The sequence below is a fragment of the Tyto alba genome, unplaced genomic scaffold (assembly GCF_018691265.1).
Source record: "Tyto alba isolate M040663 unplaced genomic scaffold, T.alba_DEE_v4.0 Super-Scaffold_8, whole genome shotgun sequence".
Lineage (NCBI taxonomy): Eukaryota > Metazoa > Chordata > Aves > Strigiformes > Tytonidae > Tyto > Tyto alba.
Window position 1 is genome coordinate 17,969,772 of NW_024881329.1, and position 21,141 is coordinate 17,990,912.

The window sequence follows — 21,141 nt, forward strand, 5'->3', positions numbered from 1 at the left end:
GCAAGAATTTCTCTACCCTCTAAGGCTGAAGCCACAGCCGCCCAGTATGCTGATTTTTTTTTGATGATCAATAAACACATCAGGTGGAGATGAAATCACCAGTTTTTCTAGATTTATTATGTGGTCTAAAAAAGAAGAGGGTAAGGAGAGTAAGGCAGGATTCTTGGAAACTGCTATTTTGGATAGAGACTAATCCACTCTGTCCTTTGACTTTCTGGCATGCGTGAGGTTGGCATGGGATGGCATGCAACTGGCAGATGTGAACATCTGGGTCCCAAAGAGCAAAAGGAGGTGCCGGGCACCAGTGGGTCAGTCAAAGTAATCACAATTTGTTGTGCATCCTTAAACTTATTTGTGAATGGCCTCTACAGGGGCTAGACTAGGCACTGTATGTTTGGTAAGGTGTCTAAAAGCAAATTTTTTGACGATTTAATATTCTCTAAAGTATTTTAACAATGCCTGAAAATCTTGTTAAATCCTTAGCTCTGAATGCTTTACTTTCTTTGCATTACACCTAAGATTAAATCTGAAAATTTTTGTACGGATTTAAGAGGACAGTTCACAGCACAGAGCCCTCTAAAACTTCGTTCTTTTTCAATTTTTTGAAAAATGTCCATTTATTTCTACTGTTTATTTCTTATCCTTTACATTAGAGGTCATTTTCTCTTACTATACAATAGTCTGAGTTTTAAGCATGTCTTTCTGAATACCCAAATGTCGGCATTTGGGCCTGGTTGGCAACCAACCCCCGCAGCTGGTCACCCTCCCTTCCCGCTCCCCACCTGGGAATGGGGGAGGGGATTAGAGGGGTGAAGGGAGACTCGCAGGCTGAGATAAGAACAGTTTAATAATGGCAATAAAACGAGAACAATGACGATGATGGGGGGAAAACAAAAAGCAATATATAAACAGGCAATGTACAGCGTAATTGCTCACCACCCGCCAACCAATCCCCAGCCCGTTCCCGGCCAGCGACCCCGAGATACCAAGATCCCACAATCGCAATCCTGGAAGCGAGAGAGAGAGAGAGAGAGAGAGAGAGCTCCTTCCCAACCACCCCTCCTCTATACAGTGAGCATGACGTGCCATGATATGGAATATTTCACTGGCCAGTTTGGATCAGGTGCTGTGGCCGTGCTCCCTCCCTGCTCCCTGTGCCCTTGCGCACGGGCAGGACACGGGGAGTCGGAGAGTCCTTGAAGTCTCGGCAGCAGCTGAAAACATCAGTGTGCTATCAGCATTTTTCCCATACCAAACCCAAAGCTAAATCCAAAACACAGCACACATCTAGTCCCTGAAAAGGAATATTAACTCTATTTCAGCCCAAACCAAGACACCAAATCAAAGCTGGAAGAGTCAAGGTAGTTATCCATTCACCAACTCCTTCAAAACACACGATTTCCCTTTATAAATGCCATTTTGACTCTTGGAGGTTCATCTTTTTTTAACCATATTTCCAGTGATTCTAATCTTTGGGACATTAGTACCAGCTCTCCAGCAGTGGAAACAAACTTCCTAGTTCAGATTTCAGGGTTTTTCTACAACTCTTAAGACTAGCAATGCATTTATGCCCCATTCCTCTGTTACCAAGGCAGAGCAACAGATCCTACTTCTGTTTAGAAATTTCATATCTGAGTTATCCTTGGAATATCATCTTGCCCTGATGATTTGTTACTGTTCATTTTGTCTGTCAGTTATGAAACCTTTCTATGGTGTCTATGAAACTAGACATTGCTCCTCAGGGTAGGCTTATGCTTAAATTGATCTTACAGTAAACTGCTATTCCTGTGGCAGTGTCTGCAGTCAGGAGACTTTCTAGGTGGTTCTTGATGGTTAAGCTGATTGCTGACCCTACAGTTTTTATTTCTTTCACTTTTCAGCTAGACCTGCAAATTATTGTTTATGGACGGCAGCACTAACCTGAGTGGGAAGAAGGGAGCTTGCACCTCAGGACACAGGTACGGGACAGGACACCAACAGGCCAGACCACAACTGACCTAAGCAAAATCCAAAATTGCACCATTGGTCTTTATTTTCAGTGTCCTGAGGAAGCAGCTGTATCCCAAGTTCCTCCACAGTTAGCACTACTGCTAAGAATTCACTGAGCTTTTCATCTATGGATTTCTCTTTCAGAAGTGCTCCCTTTTATAGATCCATCATCTTTCAGGTCTGCTGACCTCTGGCAGACCTTCTTATTTCTGGTACATTTGAAAGAAAAAAATCTATCATCAGATTTTATGCCCATATCTAGTTCTTCCTCTAAGATCTATTCTGAAGAGCCATACTACAGTTTTAACTCTACAGGATTTGAATTCTTTTCTCTCTTCTTTGTTCACATTTCCAATTTTGAAATAAAATGTCCTAATTCTAAATGACATTGTTTAGAAGCCATTTAACTAGGCTGCCTTTTTTTGATGGCTGCATTCATAATAGTTAAAAAACAAGAAAGAGTAAAAAGTGGGAAGATATCTTTTGTTTTGAAAGGTGTCTGAAACAGGCCAACCTGTATAGAAGGATGCTAAATTTCCATTTCCCAAGCAAATGAAAATACCTGAACAGCTGAAGAGAAGTCATGTTTAGCAGAATTCAGAAGAAAGTTTTATTGCTTGTAGTTTAATTATAATTTTGCAAACAAGATATTAGTCTTTTGCTTAGCAAGAATAGAATTGTTTAATTTTTCACCCTTAAACTTGTCGTAGCAAGGGCTAGTATGCTTGTATTACTCTTTCTCTAGAGTGATCAATCTACATAAAGTGTATCCAGACAGCTCCTTGGGCAACAACCCAGGACAATTTTGAGAGCTCTCAGGAGCTGGCCTATGTCTCTCACTAAATTGATGAGGCAGCCAGTCTCCTGTGTAGCTGTGGTAGGATTTCTTTGGGATCAGGGACATGCACTGATCCTACAGGGTTTGGACAATCCAGGCTGGGTCTCTGAGCAGAAAACTGCCATGTGATAATCTTGCCCTTGAGGTCACCTGGAAGGGCAAGAATGAGGAAGTCAAGCTAGTGCTTCCTTCCTGTTTGAATGCCCGGATACACTAACCGCAAAGTAGATTTACTTTTGTATACGGTACTAACGATGCAGACCTATCACAGCACTTCCGGGTGCGTGATAAGTGCCTTTAGCCAATAGACTGTAAAGCATAGAGCACATGACCGTCTGGCTCTGTATATCTTGGCACTGTTCAGGCAAATAAAGGAGAACGACTTTCATCACATTGGTGTGATGTCGTTACTCAGGTCTTGTCTCCATACGGGGTCCCTCCTACATGTAGCCAATTCTTTACAGAAATATTTAATTATTTTCTAGCTTCTTCATTACTCTTCTGTAGACCAGAAACCACTAACTCTGCCCTCTTAGAACCAATGGCATGAAACAGCCACACTTCTTTTCAGACTACATAAAGCAGTATCCATTCAGAGAAATTTATCCAAAAGACCATTGATGGAATTAGTATATTTAGTGACAGACTGTGAGTCACAAATGCATGATTCCCAACCGTTAATTTATTAGGTCATATAACAGTGAAAGAATTTGATCATAACATTATAACACAGCTGTTTTATTTCAGATGTGGAGTGAGTCCAAGTATTTGATAATTATGCTGCTTCAATTAGTGGCGACTCGAGAGCTAGTTAAGTGGTATTGTTTGCTCCTAGGCAGGAAGCCCGGGGAAGCTCATAAACAAGTCTGAGGATATGCAGGTCTACTGGGTTGATACACAAGATGTGATGTGAGGTTGCAGCATGTCAATAATATGCACTTTCCTTTCCCACACTGAATATATCTAACAGCAGTTAAGCATAAAATTTACATCTTCCAGTAAAAGGGTGAGGAAGGAAGCCATAAGAGGAGGAAGGCTGTTGGATGTAATAAAGTCGCACTAACCTAAGCAGAGAAAGGCAGCAAAGGATATCTGGCAAATTTGTCTGGGCCTATGTAGAGATCTCAAATAATCTCTGATGACGACATTCCTAATGTGATAGAGCTGATTAGTCTATCAGCAGTGTTAGTAATATAAATATGTTGTCTTCTGTTTTGTTTTTTTTTTTTTTTCCTAGAAATTCAAGTGCAGAAGCCATTTTTTTTGTGTGTTCATTTCCCTGTATTAGGAAACAACAGTTTATTCATGCTTTCTTTGTCCTGCCTTTAACAAAATGCAGTTGTCTTATTCTTAAGGCAGTGACGTGCTGTCAGTACTTTAATAATGTTACCATAACTAAACCATCCCTCATCACCAGCTCTCAGTATAGGATTAGTGTCCTCTGATGATCTGGAAATCACTCCATGAATAAGTTAGGAACATTAGCTTTTGGTTTACCCAAGAAAAAGCCTGCAGTGCTGTATTATATTGCTACTGCAAAACTTTCATTTCTAGAAGAGAGACAAGGATGGAGAAACACTGTCAGCATTAACCACTGTGGTTGCCAGTCATATTTGACCTTGGCAGTGAAGCAGAACAGTGGAAAAGAAAGAACCATACATTATCTTTTCAAATTGCTGGGAAAAAATGTAGAAGGAGAATCATATCATCTTCCTTTTTTACACTATCATCTCCTTAGAAAGTGAATCCATATCCACTTGTCTAACTAAGTGGATAGCCTAAACAGGCTGTAGCCTAAATATACTACCTAACGCATACTTCACTGAGAGGGTGGCTGCTCACTGGAACAGGCTCCCCAGGGAACTGGTCATGGCACCAAGGCTGTCAGAGCTCAAGGAGCGTCTGGACGATGCTCTTAGTCATATTGATTTAGTCTTAGGTAGTTGTGCAAGGAGCAGGGAGTTGGACTCGATGATCCTTATGGGTCCTTTCCAACTTGAGATATTCCATGATTCTATGATCTGTACAATTTGGTGGGCACAGAGGAGGAGAAAGGGTAAGCACGGGAAGTTACAAAGCACTCTCTGATCCACAATATCCTACTCATGGTTGGCTAAGATACAAAGGGGTTAATATTATTATTCTTCACCACTTGCATTACTCAGTAAAATCCCGGCAGATTGCCAAAACTGCCATAAAACTTGGACAGCCTGAAGAGATGGATACATATGGTAGCTAAAGGAGCTATATCCAGCTCATGATACCACTGGTATCAGTAATGCTGAGAGAAGAGGGATCTATCCAGACTGCACATCTCTAGAAACTCCAAACACCTGAGAAATATGACAGCACTTCTCACAGGTAGTTGGAGTGCGTAGCTGGACTCTCATTTTTCAGTGTCAGGTCTCTGAATACTATTGAGTTCTGACACCCAATTTTGATAATGAGCTAAGTAGAACCCATTTGGATATCTCTGCTTGAACTACAGGGTTCTCTATAGTAAGTGATAGAAGTTGGCATTAAGATGACAAGGCACGGGAGGATGAAAGGAGAGTGTGGATTCTACGTATACAATCAATGGGTTTACCTTTTCAAGAAATCCTTCAAAAATGAGGAATTTAGATAATAAAAATTATTTTTAAAAGATTGGTCAGAATTCCCAGATGTTAAGTGGTGGATTTATGCTGTTTTCCACCTATGAACAGCATGTTACAAGCCTTGCTTACATATTTTACTATTGATAATCCTTGAGTGATTCAGTGCTTTGATATATAGCCATAAATCTGACAATTTTCACGTTTAATTTTTCAAAACACGTACTGTCATTGGCTTCCTGCTAGTATTTATGCAGAAACACATGGACTGGACTTATCCAGCCCAAGTTATGTTCTTGTCTGAAGTGTTTTCTGAGCATTTTTGTCCCTAACTTGGCACAACCAGGTCCTTGCTTAAAGCCCAGCTGCGGTTTGAAGTCCTTAAGAATGAAATCTTGTCTGCAAAGCCATAGCTTTATCGTTTGAAGACAAATTTGCTATTTTACTTTGACTTGGACAGCTCTTAGCAATGCAGACTGATTCAAAAGAATTCACCTACTGAAAACTTCTTAAAGTGAAGTCCCAGCAGTTTTTCTTTGGTGTTTATAAATTGGTATGCATTTGCTACATTACAGAGTAGTTTAGTAAATGCTACATTTTAAATTAGTTTCTGCAATTCTAGATATAAGTATACCCTTTTTTCTTCACTAGCCCCTAATGTCCTAAAAACCCAACAGAGCTATTCAGTCAAGCTAATAATTTGCAAATAGAAAGTTGATCCTTGGACTGATATCTCGAAGCTTTACTCTGCATCACAAAATATATCAGAGTCTGTTAAACCATTGAATCAAAGTGTCTCAGTATGCTGATGGAAAAAAAAATTGTAATAACTTTTCACAGTTTTCTTGTTTTCTCTGCAGTTCTTTCAACTGTTGGGATTACATTTATAAGGGATTTTTTTCCTGATTTCTTTTTCTCTTTAGCAAAAAGACTGACAAAAGAAAAGAAGTATGCTGGGATTACATTTTATCTAGTTTTGTTCTCTCTGCCTTTCTGGTAGCAGTTCATCTACTACTTGGTGGATGTTACTCAAAATCAGAGTATAACACTCAAAAGTTTATCTTATCGAAGATGACTAGAGGGTAGTAAGACATCGCTGCATCTTACAAAACCTTGTAAATACAGATTATATATATTGAAAGCATCAAATACAATCAAACTCTTCTTGTGCTAGAAAGAGATGGGGCTTGCAGAGATCAGGAGAATCCTTTGGTAGCAGGTTTACTGAGCCCACCTTAAGTTTTAGTCACCCCTGCTGATGTGTGTAAATTCTTCAGGTTGTGCAGATTAAATATCCCATTTTATATTCAGGACATGAAAGATCAGGCAGGCAGGAACCCTCCCATAACTACAGAGAAAGTTGGGGTTTGAACTCACTTCCTCCAAGATCCAGTCTGCAGCATGCACTGCAGGGGAGCATGCACTGCAGGGGCAGCGCTTTAACAGCATGTCTGAGAGAAGAGAAAGCATCAAGGCATCTTATTTGCCACGAGTAGTGTCAGGAGGACCTGATATGTAATTTTTTAATGTCTATAATTGTAATGGGGCAGTTTTCAGAGTAAACTTTGTTGCGAGACTGCTCTCTGTTTGCACCAGAGAGAACAATAAGCAAAGTGAATCAAAACTAATTAAAATAATAATTCAAAAGAGACGCTTCTTCCAAAGATATTATCACAGAACAATAAAAGAAGTTGCTGTGCAAACATGGCGTATTTTATTGAAGGCAGTATTTCTCTATTCAGAACCCTATGGACTGGAAATCAAAATCAGAGGGGGCAAAAAACTGTTTCCCATCTATAGAAATTATGAAATTTAAATATTAGAAGAAAAAAAAAAAACAAAAACAAACCCAAAGCAAAAAAACAGCAAACCATTGGTATTTTTCCATTAAGAACTTTTGAGGACAGACATGCCAGACAATTGTTCAACCAGCCAATATGAGAAATCAGACAGTAATACTAACAGACTCAAAAAGTATGCCTGAAAAAAATTAAAGCATACTACTGCGCCATTGCTCAGTGTCAAATCAAAATATGAACACAGTTTGGCATTAGGCTAAGTATTATATATATTTTATATATATTGCTCCCTATTTCCAGAGCCCACCAAAACTAAGATTTAAGAAAAGACAATCATGATATTTCAATAAAATGCTGAGGACCAGATATCTATGTATTTTTTCTTACTTTACAGATTTCTAATGAAAATGTTTAAAGATGAAAATTTGGAGTTTTATTTTTAAATTAATATTATTTTTACAAGATGATGACAGAAAAAAACTGGGGATTTAAAAATAATGAAAAAATAATGAACATTGGAAGTACAAAAATTCGAGAATTTGAAGTTTAAAAAGCTGGTAGCACTGGAAATGACCAGAAAGTGATTCATTGCAACCAAACATGCATGTTTAAAAAGCTAGTACTTTCCAAAAGTCTGAAAAAATAGTCCCACCTAGGGTATTGGAGAAGTGTGTAAGAACCAAACTGTATTCATCATTTTGGAAAGAATATTCTGACTGTGTTCTTTTCCCTTGAGCTACAGGCCAGACATTTTAAACAAAGCTGTTCCTGCATGTTAACTTAATCTATGCACCTTAAATTGTAATCTAAGTAATACAGCAATGGAGCAAACTGTGAGATGCATCTGTTCTGCATTTTAGCAAAAAAATAATTAAAAAAAAAAAAAAATCAACCCCCCAACCCTACTCTATATTACCAAATGTTTAAACAACCTAAATCTCCATTACTCTGGGTAGTTCAGCTGCAGTTACACACCTTTCCTCAGACTATATTATGTTAGGACATGACTGCTAAGGATAAAAGTTTACTACCTCTCTTTTCCAGTCACAGTTTTCCAAAGCAGAACCATGTGTGAATATGCATCATGCTAGTTGAATGATAGCACAAATTTCCTTCACCTGCTTACACATCAGTGGCTTAAACTCAGGCTAGCTTCTACAACATTTTAAAATCAAGTATATAACTTATTACTATGGGCAAGTGAGCAAAAACCATCCTCTGATTCTGTTCTGCTGACAGAGCCACAGAAGTGGTAAACCTGCGAGTGTTTAATTAAGTCTTAACCTTAATTCTAGTATCTTCCTTCATCTAGTTTTATATACTTCTCTCCTGTAAATAAACAGGATTTTCTAAAATGTGGATTTGTACAATCATGCCACTTTGAAACTCAATACTTAAAACGGGATCATGCATCTACCAAAAACTTGTCATCTCATTGATCTGGTGTTTATTATGAGTAACTGTGTTGAAAACTCTCTGGGTGGATAATTGCCTAGCAGCATCATTTTTGCATATAAGATCATTACTAAAAAAAAGAAAAAACTAAACAACTTTTATACCTTGCTACATCAAATAGTCATTAGAAAAAAATACAAAAAAAATATTAAATTGGATTACTGACATTCATTTGTACAATGAAAGCACCAAAACACTATATAAAACTACTTAAGATATCAAAGATCTAACGTAGCTAATTGGGTGCACTTAAATAATTCATAGAGGGTCCAGCCACTACACATAGCCATCAGAGTATTTACCCATCATGGGAAAATTTTGAAGCCCATGTTTCTACTTGCAGCAAAGCAGCTGAAACACAAACACATGGATAAGGCAATTACAACTGACACAGAAAGCTGGAACTCTGCCTCACAGAATTCTAAAATGCTGCAAGTTATCCCAATGACTGTAAGGATAATGTTGCAGGTCTTAAAATGGCAGCAGTAGACTATTTTGCATTATTGGCTACCAGGTGAGACAGGGGCAGTTTCCCTAACTTGAGAGCTGCCAAGGAGAAGCATCTTGTCTCAATACTGAGGTTCTAACAACATTACAGGTGGAACAACACTTGTCTAGAGAAAACTACCCGATCAATATGCTATGTAAGCACAACAGAACACAGCAGTACACCTTTGGGAGACCAAACGGAGCAAGTTCAAGCACCCCGAGCTGGGCCCACACAGTAAGAAAGAAGTAAAAGGACTCAGGAACTGGAAAACACTTCTGAAGATGTTTGCATGGGGCAGGGAGAAGAAATGGAAAAAAAAGTTGCAGAAAAATGAGACTTGGGGATGAATAGTCCTAGTCTTGGACAATAGGTGCCTATATCATTTCCAGCTCTGAAGAACAACCAATTTGTTAGGTGTGCACTTGATTTCTATTCAAATATCTCAAACAGATTCTAATAATGCATAAGGAATTATGGGAATCAAATACCTACTCACAGACAAAACACACCGTAAAATCAATTGCCAGTCTGTAAGTATTTTGTAAAAGCCAGCTCCAAAATAGGCACAGTCAATAAAGCATATTTAGATATAAAAAACTAACTAGAGACTTTAAGAAAATGCTTACAACAAATGTTTTGCCGGCCATTTAAAAACAGTTCTTTCTTTAATTTAGCAGTTAAAGTGAGTCATAATAACCCCCGGTGTAAATAAATATACCACATGCAATGGTAACAGCTTACAAGTCTGTCAGCAGTGACTACTGCCTCAAACAAATCTATCTAGCGCTGAGAAGCCAAGCCACAGGTTGATTCAATTGAAAGGAATATCAGTTCTTCAAAGCCTGTTAGAACATTTCTAGAAGAAATAATTGCAATAAAAATACTAGAGAGACTTATATTGTGAATTAAAAAAGAAAAAGGATTCTTTGATTTTGCAACTTGCATTTCTTTAAAATAACATAGTTAACATGGGACTTTGGTATCTGCCTCATAGACCTGCTTTTGGGAGTACAAAGCACGACCTTGACACATTTCCTCACCTATTTTAGCATATAGGCTGTCATCAAATATATGTAAGGTTACAACATTTTGTTATATGACATCAGTGCAAGTCCAAGCCAGTCTTTATAAAAAGGCTTTCCTGCTATCCTTAATGACAGTTCTTTAGCAACTATTAAACTAGTAAATCGTGGGTATTTCATGGTGAAGTTTATTGCTGTAATGGCTTACACTGCCCAGGATTGTCATGATTCTCTCTTAACTCTCTTCTTTATTCCAGTGAGTATCTAAACAACCATGGTATTTGTCCAGAATCAACTCTTTTCATTCTAGGCTGTAAATAAAGTCTTACATGACCTTTTTTTTTTTTTTTTTTTTTTTAATGTACATACAGGTTTTTAAATTTTCTCTTCATCAGCAAATAAAGATACATTTAGCTACCTACTTTTATCCTATCACCATATTCATCCATTCTTGAAAAAATCCATTAAACCTTTGATGCATTTTCTAGGATAATTTTAAGTGCTCTGGTCAGCAAAGCCTTCAGAAACCTTCAAATCCAACCACATGACAGAAAAGCTGCCACTCGCCATGTGGACTATACAGGAGTTCCTATTTTGAAAACTGACAGGCAAAACTCTCACCATAAAGAAATAATGTTTTTGTAACAAGTGAAAACTTTTTGCCACAAGATGAGGAGAACTAGAAATCCAGCACCCTAAATTACTGCCAGAATATATGAAGAAATAATGTAGTAGAGATAAAGGATTATTATTATCTATTGTGATATACAAGAGTCTCTGAAAAGATTCATATTAGTGTTACAATAGGATATAAAATGTTCTTTTTAATCTGATTTATTTAAAGTATATTTCAATTTCCTTATTAGATAAATTTGATGAGTCCCACAGACACAAGCTGTAAGAAATGCTTTGACTGTAGCAGAACACAAGGCAGGGATCCCTTGGAAAACCATCTTCTGCCATTGTCTCCTCTCCCACTGGTCTCCTGCATAGTTGTACAATAACTTCAAAGGAGCACAGCAGCTCTCTGAGAGCGATGACCCCCCGTTTACTGTGAGCAAGATTAGCATACCTCCAACACTGAACATCCCCATTTATTAAAACCAGCAAGCCTTTCACTAGATCATTTCTCAAACTATGTTGCCCTGTGTGTCCTGGTTTTGATCACTTCTATTTTCCATTCTACAAGATAGACATACTGTTCATACATACCCTAATGTTGTGGAAGGACCTGAATTAGACTGAGAGGAAGGTTAGAAGTTTTGTGATTTTTTCTTATATCTACAGCCACAGCATGATGGCAAAAAAAATAGGGAAGGAAGCATTCTCCTTCTTTTTAAAGTAATTAATGGATGAAATCTGAACCCATGGCCACTCTTCTATAGAGAACACATACTGAAAATTGAATGCAAAAGAAATAATGATTAAAGGAATGCAGAGCTTCTGCTAGATCAGATTCAAAAGTTCACAATTTCCCTAAATCAGGGGTGTTTCTGCAGTTACTAGCACCCACACAAAAGCAGTGGGGAGCCTGCTCTGTATACCAACATGAAGTGATTGATCTAACCCCTCTGAAACATCTAGAACAGTCTAGGAACCCTTTTCTACAGATTCTGATTTTCAGAAAAACCTATCAAGAAAACTAAATGAATAGAATATATATCAGGTTTTAGAGGTTTCATTTGCTTTTTCAGATTCAGAGATGATAGCAAAGATGTATTTGCATAGTTTGAGATTGCAAGTGAAGCTATTTCTTCAGAAAACTAGAAATTTGGGGTGGGGGGTAGGAAGAGAAGGTAAGGTTACTGCTCATAAAGCGTGTGATTATCAGATGTCAAGCAATCTCCTTTTACCCTCCGGACAGACTTGTGGCTTGTGAAACACAACTAGTAGGTGAACTTTGCTTTTCAGCATCACACAAATTGATTGCCAGTCTCAGAATAATAACAAGGAAACTGGCAATAAATAAATAAAAAAGCCACATACACACATATGCAGCTCCACATTACAGTATTTCTCCTGCTTGTAAAATGTTTACACCTCCAGAAAAAATGAAAAAGAAAAAAGTAAAAGAACAATTCCAGATATTAGATTAGTTCTACTGCAGCACTAAACAACAGGAATTTGCAAGTTAATTCTCCACTGTTTAAAACAACTCATCTGGTTTCCTTCACCTGTAATTTTGCACGTTTGTAGCAACAACCTACAATTAAAAGAAATCGTATTTTCTCCCCTAAAATACCAGGCACAAGTACTGTTTTTCATATAGCTCCATTCCGGCAACCAGGTTTCCATAGTATCAAGAGACTAAAAAAAGCTAACAGGCTTCAGAGAAATTAATTTTAATATAATGTCTTCTGGAAATCTCCAAACTATACCTCAAAACAAGCATTAATTTATATAGTGTTATTAGTCTTAATACCTAACCTCAACACCTAAGAGCTAGAAATGGCAGAGTTGTATTATGCATGTAATATTTGAACAGAAGATAGATAGACATCTGCAAGAGTGAAGACTATCCATAGCTGTGATTTATGTGAAACACTGGATGGCCAAGATGGCTGGATGCCACTGGATGGCTTCTAGGTGGCCAAGAACTGGCTATTTATAATAAGCATCTTATCTTTAAAAAAAATTGTTATTTATAGAGGATTTTGTAGTAGGAAGTCAGGGAAATACTGGTTTTCATATTCACAAGAAGTCAAAAATCTCCCTGTGGACAGCTCCACACTCCACACACAGTCCCATGAGCTTTGGGAGGATCCCTCAGAATAGAAATATTAGCAAACTCCTCTTAGAAATACTGTGGCATTTGGGTCAAAATGCCTTAGAACTGACAATGGAGAACTGAATGGGCACAGAGCAAATTCTGACTGTTGCTGCCATTATCACCAAAACTCCTTCCAAATCCTCCTCTCAAAGAAGCATAAAAATCAGTTCTCAGTATCTAATAGGTACTTGTTACATTTCTGGGAAATCAGGTAAGTACCACAATTTTCTCTTGCACCTTGGGATTACAAGCCCAGTATATACCTCACATAGAATCAAAGCTACAGGAAAATGCTTCCCAATTTTGCTCACAGCTTGGTTTTGTATGTCTGACAACAGCAAAGTTGTTTCATTTTTGTCTGCTTTTCAGTCTTATTTTAAAGCATATTATTTGCTTAGGCATGAATAAGTGAGCTCTTGTAAGAACCAAATTCTTTTTTGTCTGCCCATTTCCTTCTATGCGGAAAAAGTAACAGTCTTATTAATGTATTTTTAGAATTAAACAAGATTGGTCCATCTTTTTTATGATCACACTGAGCTCATTTGGAATACCATCACTTCCTACAGATTAGAGTCCACATTTAAACAGATAAAAAGAACAATCCAAAATAGTTATAATTTTTCTGCAGTGCTTTTGTGCAGATCCAAAGCATGTTGAAGGCACGATAATTTCATTCAGCTGCCATCATCCACTAAAAACATAAATTAAGAAAAAACCCCACCCAAACCCAAACCCTCACTCACTGAGTTTAAGTGGAAAGAAAGCAAAATAGTTCTCCATCAAGTGAGAAATTAATCCACTAGATCAGAGACTGCGTACATACACCAGGCTGTTTAACCCTTGTAACAGAGCTGCTCTTTTTCCAAGACCCCATTGTCCCACGTCTTCAATACACCCGTAGTTATGCTTAAGCAGAGGAATTTCAAAACTAAAACAGGAAGTTTCCACTGGACTCTGACAACTTTCATTTTAAGAAGTGTCAAGGGTATGCTTGTGCTTAATAGACGTCATTTACAGATGACACCAAGAGGATGATGACTAACTGGTAAACAGAAATTACCTTTCTCCTCTAACAGTTGGTTGAATCAAGCTATGTATCAATTAAATACACAGATCTAAAAATAGCAGTGCCCGGTCTAGGTGTGCAAGACCTGCTGTACCTCAGACTTGCAGGTTAGTGACAGCCCTGCTACCCTTACAATAACCGTGTACATACACGCACACAAACTTTCAGTATATATTACACATATTGCATATATATGTGCTGAAACACTGCAGTACTGTTGCAGTTTTGGTAGATCTGTCATCATTAAAAAGATGGAAGAATCTTTGTTCAGCTGAGCCAAAACCCGAGGTAGATGTTGTCTAGGAACAGAACAGCTCAGAGTGCGCCACGATGAGCCTGGCCGTTCTCCTGCTTAGCATGAAAGGGGAGGCTCACTGCGTGGGTGGGAGGAGCAGCCAAACCGTCAACAAAAAAGCCCCTAATGCAAGATAGTGAACTAAGGTGGACCTTACTCTTTTGGTCCACCAAAAGGCCTAAGTGTGAGAGGTAAAAACAGCATACAAAAATGTAAGAATACTACTTTTTCTTTCTTCCTCCTCCACACAATATTAGGGAGGCTCTTATTAAGTACTACATTGAGCTGGTGTCCAGGCTTTTGGGAGAATATGAACAAACTTTCAGAAAACAACTGCAAAAAATTTCAATATGATAATCCATTTTATTGCAAAGACACTAACAAAGTCTCAGTTTTGCAAGAGAGAAAAAAAATCATGGCCCCCATGTAGCTGCCAAAAAAAAAAAAAAAAATTATATCTAGTTGCAGAAACTAGTGAAGTTCACACTACAAATGAGAGAAAACTTAGCCACAGAGTAATTAATGAAGATTACCTAAGGATGGGAAGGTTTCTCTATTGCTAAAAGGATTTAAATCAGTAACAGATGGCTTTGTAAAACCACAATTTCATCTAGCCATTGAATACAAATGTAAGACATAACATTGCTATGCTTGCCAAAAATATTCATAATGACTATAGTCTAAGTTACAACAGTAAAGTTAAAAGCTTGCTTTCCAGATCAGTTTTTAAGTTTGTATAAAGGGTTTACAGGAACAAAAATCTTACCTATTGGTAAACATGAATCTGAAGTTACTCATGTCTGTATATGTGTATTATTCTAAAAAATTATTCCAGATATTTAAAATGTCTCCCTAAATGCTTATTGCTACTTCCTACATTTAGTCAGATGACAGATATCTTTATCTAATACAATGATAAAATAATGCTGTCTGTAATAAAATTATATCTATTTTCCACCTAACACTACTTAAAGAAAAGTTTGTACTAGGAAATTCTGTAAGCTCTTGAGGATAAAGAAGTAAAGGCAGTTATACTACAGACCATTTTGCATGTTTTTGTACAAGTATCAACTGAACTGTTCTGCAGCAAATTGATGAGATTTCTTCTATTCCCAGCTCTGGTTTTGATCCTCAAATCAAACCTTGAATTTTGCCTTTTTTTTTCTTTTCTGTTTCTTCTTTTTTTTTTTTTTTTTCCTTAATGGATAATACACTGGTTTTATCTAGACTGCATTTTAACTGGAATGTAAATAAGCAGCCATCCTATTCTGAAGACAATAACATTTCAATTTATCTGGAAAAATAAGTGATTTTATGGCACAATTATGCAAATTGCAGTGCCTCATTTAGAGAACAAATGCATTATTCTGGTAAAATATTGCAGAATTAGTTTCACTTTATAAGTATTGATACTATAACATTATTGTTTGGTATGAGATATGCTCTGTGGCAGCTGACAAATCCCCACACATCCCATCATGCAACACCTGCAGAACAGCTGCACACTCATGGATACAACAGTAACAAATAGTTAACAATCCACCGGGTTTAAATTTAGTAAAACAGTCTATATTCAACTATACCAAAGAAACCAAAAAAGATATTCTGAGTTAAAAAACCTCTTCCACTTTAATGGATCTCTTTATTTAAAGATAGTTATACTTGTATATGTCATCAAAGCAAATCTCAAAAGAAAACACAACCCCAAATTAACTAATTCTTTAAGTCATGTTGTAAGGCAGCACTCTGAACAGTAGTATTCAGTGGTTCCTCTTTTTATGCTTAGGTTGACTACTACACTAAACAAAGGCAACGAAGAGTTAGGCACATAAAGATTATTCATAAATAAGAGATTCAGAGTCAGAGATAACACATTTCTTTAAGTACTTCAAGTAATAAATCAAATCACCTTATGGTTCGCTTTTTTCTGACCAAGCATTAACAAACTTGAGCAGGTGTACTATAGAAATCTAGTCACTCTGATAAATCAACAATGACCTACAATGGCTTTATAATTGGTGTATACATTAACAATAGTGGTTGTTTTTAAAATCCCCTTCTAATGGAAATCATGATCTTTAGGTTGGATAACACTTGCCCTAATACATTGATTTACTTTTATCTGTCTTTTTAATTGGTCAGATACCAAGATTCAAGAATACATCAACTAAAATAGTGAAAAATAGCAAATAGGGCAAGCTATATGATCTCTCTTAATTATAACAATCAAATCATAATCATACTCCATTTCTGACTGTTTATCAAAGCTAAGCAAAATCACATGAATCGGCAACTGTTGAGCTGCTTATGAAAATCCACATATAATGACAGCTGTCTCTAGCTGTTTCATCTCTAAAACTACTCATGTGCTTTTCCAATACATTTTATTTGTGCTCTATCCAGAAAAGCCACTACACACATTACACATTACATTTTTTTTTCACAAAAAATGACAGGGTTTGAAGGAAGAAGAACATATATTGTCAGAAATTTCAGTGAAGAGTCTGTGAACATGATTTCCAAAGGCAAGTTTAACATTATCTCTGAAGTCTCATGTTAAATGTAATTGTACACATTGGACGAATCGGTACCATGTGGCTTTTCAGAAAAACTGCAAGCTAGATGAAAACTCAGTCAGATGATACTGTGCCAACCCTGTTCCAGCTAATATCTACTCTGTTTACCTGCTGAAGCAAGACAACACCTTTTTTTCCTTTTCTGTGTAGATCCTCTATTTGTTCTGCTCAACATGCATCATCTTCAACAATGAACTACTTCAGTATTCTCAGCAGCTGATACTGAAGTTCTACCCTCTTCAGAAGATCCAGAGACCATAATTACACATGAAGAAATTATGCCTTCTCTTCACCTACCCCCATGAACACTCATCCTTTCAAAGAAAGCATCTATTTTCCTGTCAAACCTGTCTTTCCATAGTGAGAAGTAAGGGAAAGGTTCCCCTTATCTCCATGACCCCAAGCACAAAGAAGAGCAAAACATCTGCTCTCCCTTGCATTTTGCCCTGTGCCAAATGACTCTCACTTCCTAAAGCCTGACGCTTGCCGCAAGTGTTATAAATGGGACTAATTAGGATCCTAGTTGCCCATTAACTCTTTTATTATTCATGTGACATTTATGATAAATGCATTATATTACTTACAAATGGTTGAGGTGGCACTTACACACAGCAGCATAAACTTTAGAGTCATGGGAGAAATCATTTAACAGTAAGGCAGACTAACTACACCACTTATGATAAACACTTGCTGCAATGTATAATACATTCAACTCTTCTTGGTTCAACACAAGAAATAAAGTGGCTTGGCATTCCTAGAAGTGCATCAGTGTAAATATCTTCAAAGACGGCTTTCTATAGCTAGCCAGCATTGTGCACTGCACATGTAGCTCATAAAATAGAAAACTCCCTCACCTTTCTCCAACATAAAGGTCTTCAACAACAGCAAAGCTGTGATTTCTCAAAATTACCATACCCTCCTAATTAAGTTGCAAAATTCAGAGCAGAATAACCCCGATGAACATAAATTACACAGAAATGGATTTGATTTGCATGTAACAACTGCTTCTTTCAGAATTAATCACAAATATGCTGGACTGTGTAGAGTATGGATTAATGTCCAGATTCAGCAATGCATGTATGTGTTTAACTGCTCTTCTAACCTAAGGCTAGGAATAAGTTATCTAGACAATTAATTACAATTTCTTCAATTGCCAGAAAAACAGTAAAGCTTTGTGCAGAATCAGTTACCTGGACTTCTTGCATCCCTTCAGAGCTCTTAAAAAAATCCATATGCGTAGTTATTATTCTGTGGTTCTCTCTATTAAGTTACACATTATTCACCATTAAATCTATCTGTGATATCAGCCAGTACAGACTATTTATACTTCCTATACATTAAAATCCTAACATGAAAAAAACTTCTAAGAATAAAGCATTGTTTAAAAAACCCCTACCTAACATCAGTAATCATGGTTTTGAAAGCATCCTTGCACAGAGTACATATCAATACAATTTGTAAGCTATTGTTTAACAGTTTGTTAAATGCTTATTCTTAAGTAAACAAACAGTAGGAAAAATGTACATCTATTTACTCCAGAATTCTGCAAAGCCTATTCTTTCATTGTTGCAATGTGAAGAAGTGGTGCAACTATTTAAATTCAATCACCATGGGAGTTAAATGCTCACAACAAATAAAAGCTGCATATTATATCCTCTCCTGAATGTAAAGGCCAGCTATGCAGAAATAAAAGTTGTAGCACAAGTAAATACTTAAACAAAACACATGCGTGCCTAAGAAGAAAAAATAAAATAAACCCAAATCATAGATCTTACAGGCAAGACTTGGTTGATCCAAACTGAAAGACCTATTTTCAAACATCTAGTTTCACAGAATCACAGCGTTACTTTGCTGGTCATGGAAAGGTTGTGGAGGGAAGAGTCAAAAAAAACTCAAATCATGATTTTGTTGTAACCTGCCCAGTAACACTAAAAAGGAGTACCAACTATTTCAACAAAACTTAAAATAGCAACCAAAAATCCTCCTAAATATAAAACGTGGTGATATTTTTGGTATGAATGATGAGAATATTTAAATATACCCTTTTTATAAAGCAATTTATATTGTAATAACAGTCATTCCTTATTTTTTCCATGACTGTAGTTACAGTGCACTGTTGGAAATATTTAATTTCAAGCCAAAGTAATTTGCTTTATTCTGCATGGTTTCTAAAGACCACTAGACCACTGATATTTCTGGTTGCAGGAACAGTTGAATAAAAAGTCATTAATTGTGGTGTCTCTGTAAAAATATTTAGAAGACCACAAAATTGATAGCCTACAATAAATATTGAAATTAATCTAAATTTCAATTCAATAATGCAAAGAAGAATAAATCCTCCTGAATTTCTCTGATAGCATATTCCCAAATAACAAAAAGAAGAAATAAAAAATTCCCAGCCAACCTGACCATTGTTCTTTTTAAGTGCTTTCCTAAATGCTGCATGAAATTTTAAAATAGATCAAGTGAAGTACATTATTGGTGCTAGTCCACTGAACTTGCTGTTCAGAAGCATCACACACTTTTTCCAAAGTAAATTATACAAAGGGAACATCACTATTTCCCCAGCAGAGCACTGAGAATCAAAATTCAGGATCTCCTACCTCGATCAAAAAGTCTCCGGTTCTCAGGCCAGCTTGCCATGCTACTCCCCCTTCATCCACAGATTCCAAGTACTGCAAAGCAGGAAAGGCTGGAGTTGGGGTGAATTCTTCAATTGGTGTGTCAGCTTTAAAAATAAATACCACATTAAAAAAATAAAGTTATGGAGTGCTTGCAAATACCACTTGAATAAAGGCCTATTATTGGCCATTCAAATTTATGGTTAAAAAATGGTGGGTGCTAAAAGTAAGAGGACTCTGCCTCAGAGGATATCAAGATGCTGGGAACAGAGTGCAATCTCTCTGCAATAGCAATCCACAGGTCTTCAATTCAGAGAGAAAAATACATGCTTCTTTACTGACACAAACCAAATCAAGCTGTATGAGGCAATAGTTGGATTCTGAGTATTCCAGGATATTCAGTATTAGTTCAAGTAACCCTTTTGTATACCTAGCAAAATGCTTGTAACTCTGGCAACATCCAACTAAAAATGAATTATGTACTGTAGCCAGAGGAGAGCATCTGGCCCAACTGGGGGGATGAGGTGGGTGGGAAAGGACAAAAAAGATCAAACTGAATATTTCTTCTATATTTAGATGCATATTACACAGAAGATAACAGAAGAAATCACTTTTTAGGAAAGGAGGTACAGCAGGCCTTGTAACAGCTCGCTTTCTCCCTGTCACCTACACATACAAGAAGAAAAGTCCTTGGGTCTTTCACCTGAGGTGCCCTCACTGTTACAGAGAAAATCAGGGGAAAATTGTTGGGCTTACACAGAGAGAGTAACCTCTGCTCAATGCACAGACAACTCATGCCAGTGGGTTAGCTAAAAGGTAGTGGTATTGGCTTTCCTAGTACAACTCCAAAAATTTGTATTTAGCTAGGATTAGAAAAGCTTTTACAATACTGAAAATCTATGGTGGCACTGGTTTAGGGGTGGGGGAACAGGGAGAGCAAAAATGATGTCCCAATATGAAGATATGGAATAATTTTCATGCTCAAGCAAGGCAAGGGAGAACCCATGTAAAATGAGGGGGAGCAAGAGATGGGACATACCATCATATTTTTTTTAAAATACAAAAGGAGCAAACTGGACTAAAAGTTAAAAAGCAAAGCATTAAATAAAATGCTTTTTTTAACTCTTACAAATGCCATTATTACAGATTTTAGTCTACAGAAAAGTAACATGCAGTTTAACATATGAACAGCTTTTAAAATGAGCACACTACAGGCCATGCAACATACGTGCAGCTTCTGAAGATATAAAAAAAGATCATATTTTCATACTAAAACTGCACCAATGTCACCTTGCAGAAGATCCACACCTATTTTAAACAAAACATCACTCTCTTGTCTATTTCTATTCATAGACCTATTTAAATCGACTGACATTTGAAATAAAGAAGCAGGTTTTATAAGGAAAGCAGGTTTCCCATAGTTAGGTAAACTGCATAACAAAACAGATTAATGACAAAATATTACATATACCAACACAATAAAAATACAGACAAAACTTTCTCCCCCCAAAATGATTGTACAGTGCTTCTCCTATGTAAAAATGCAAACTGCTTCAGACAGAAGCCACTAAAATCCATCTGAGTAGTATAGCATACAGAGAATCCTGTTGTCTAGCAACCAAGTGC

General features: G+C 37.0%; 1 protein-coding gene across 1 annotated transcript in view; it reads right to left on the minus strand.

Annotated features, from left to right (window-relative positions):
• Positions 1 to 21,141, minus strand: part of SHANK2 (SH3 and multiple ankyrin repeat domains 2) — a 323,086-nt gene that overhangs the window by 124,091 nt on the left and 177,854 nt on the right. The window contains exon 16 of the mRNA XM_033006803.2: positions 19,498 to 19,622. Coding sequence (XP_032862694.1) covers positions 19,498 to 19,622 — 125 coding nt within the window. The remainder of the gene's footprint in view (positions 1 to 19,497; positions 19,623 to 21,141) is intronic.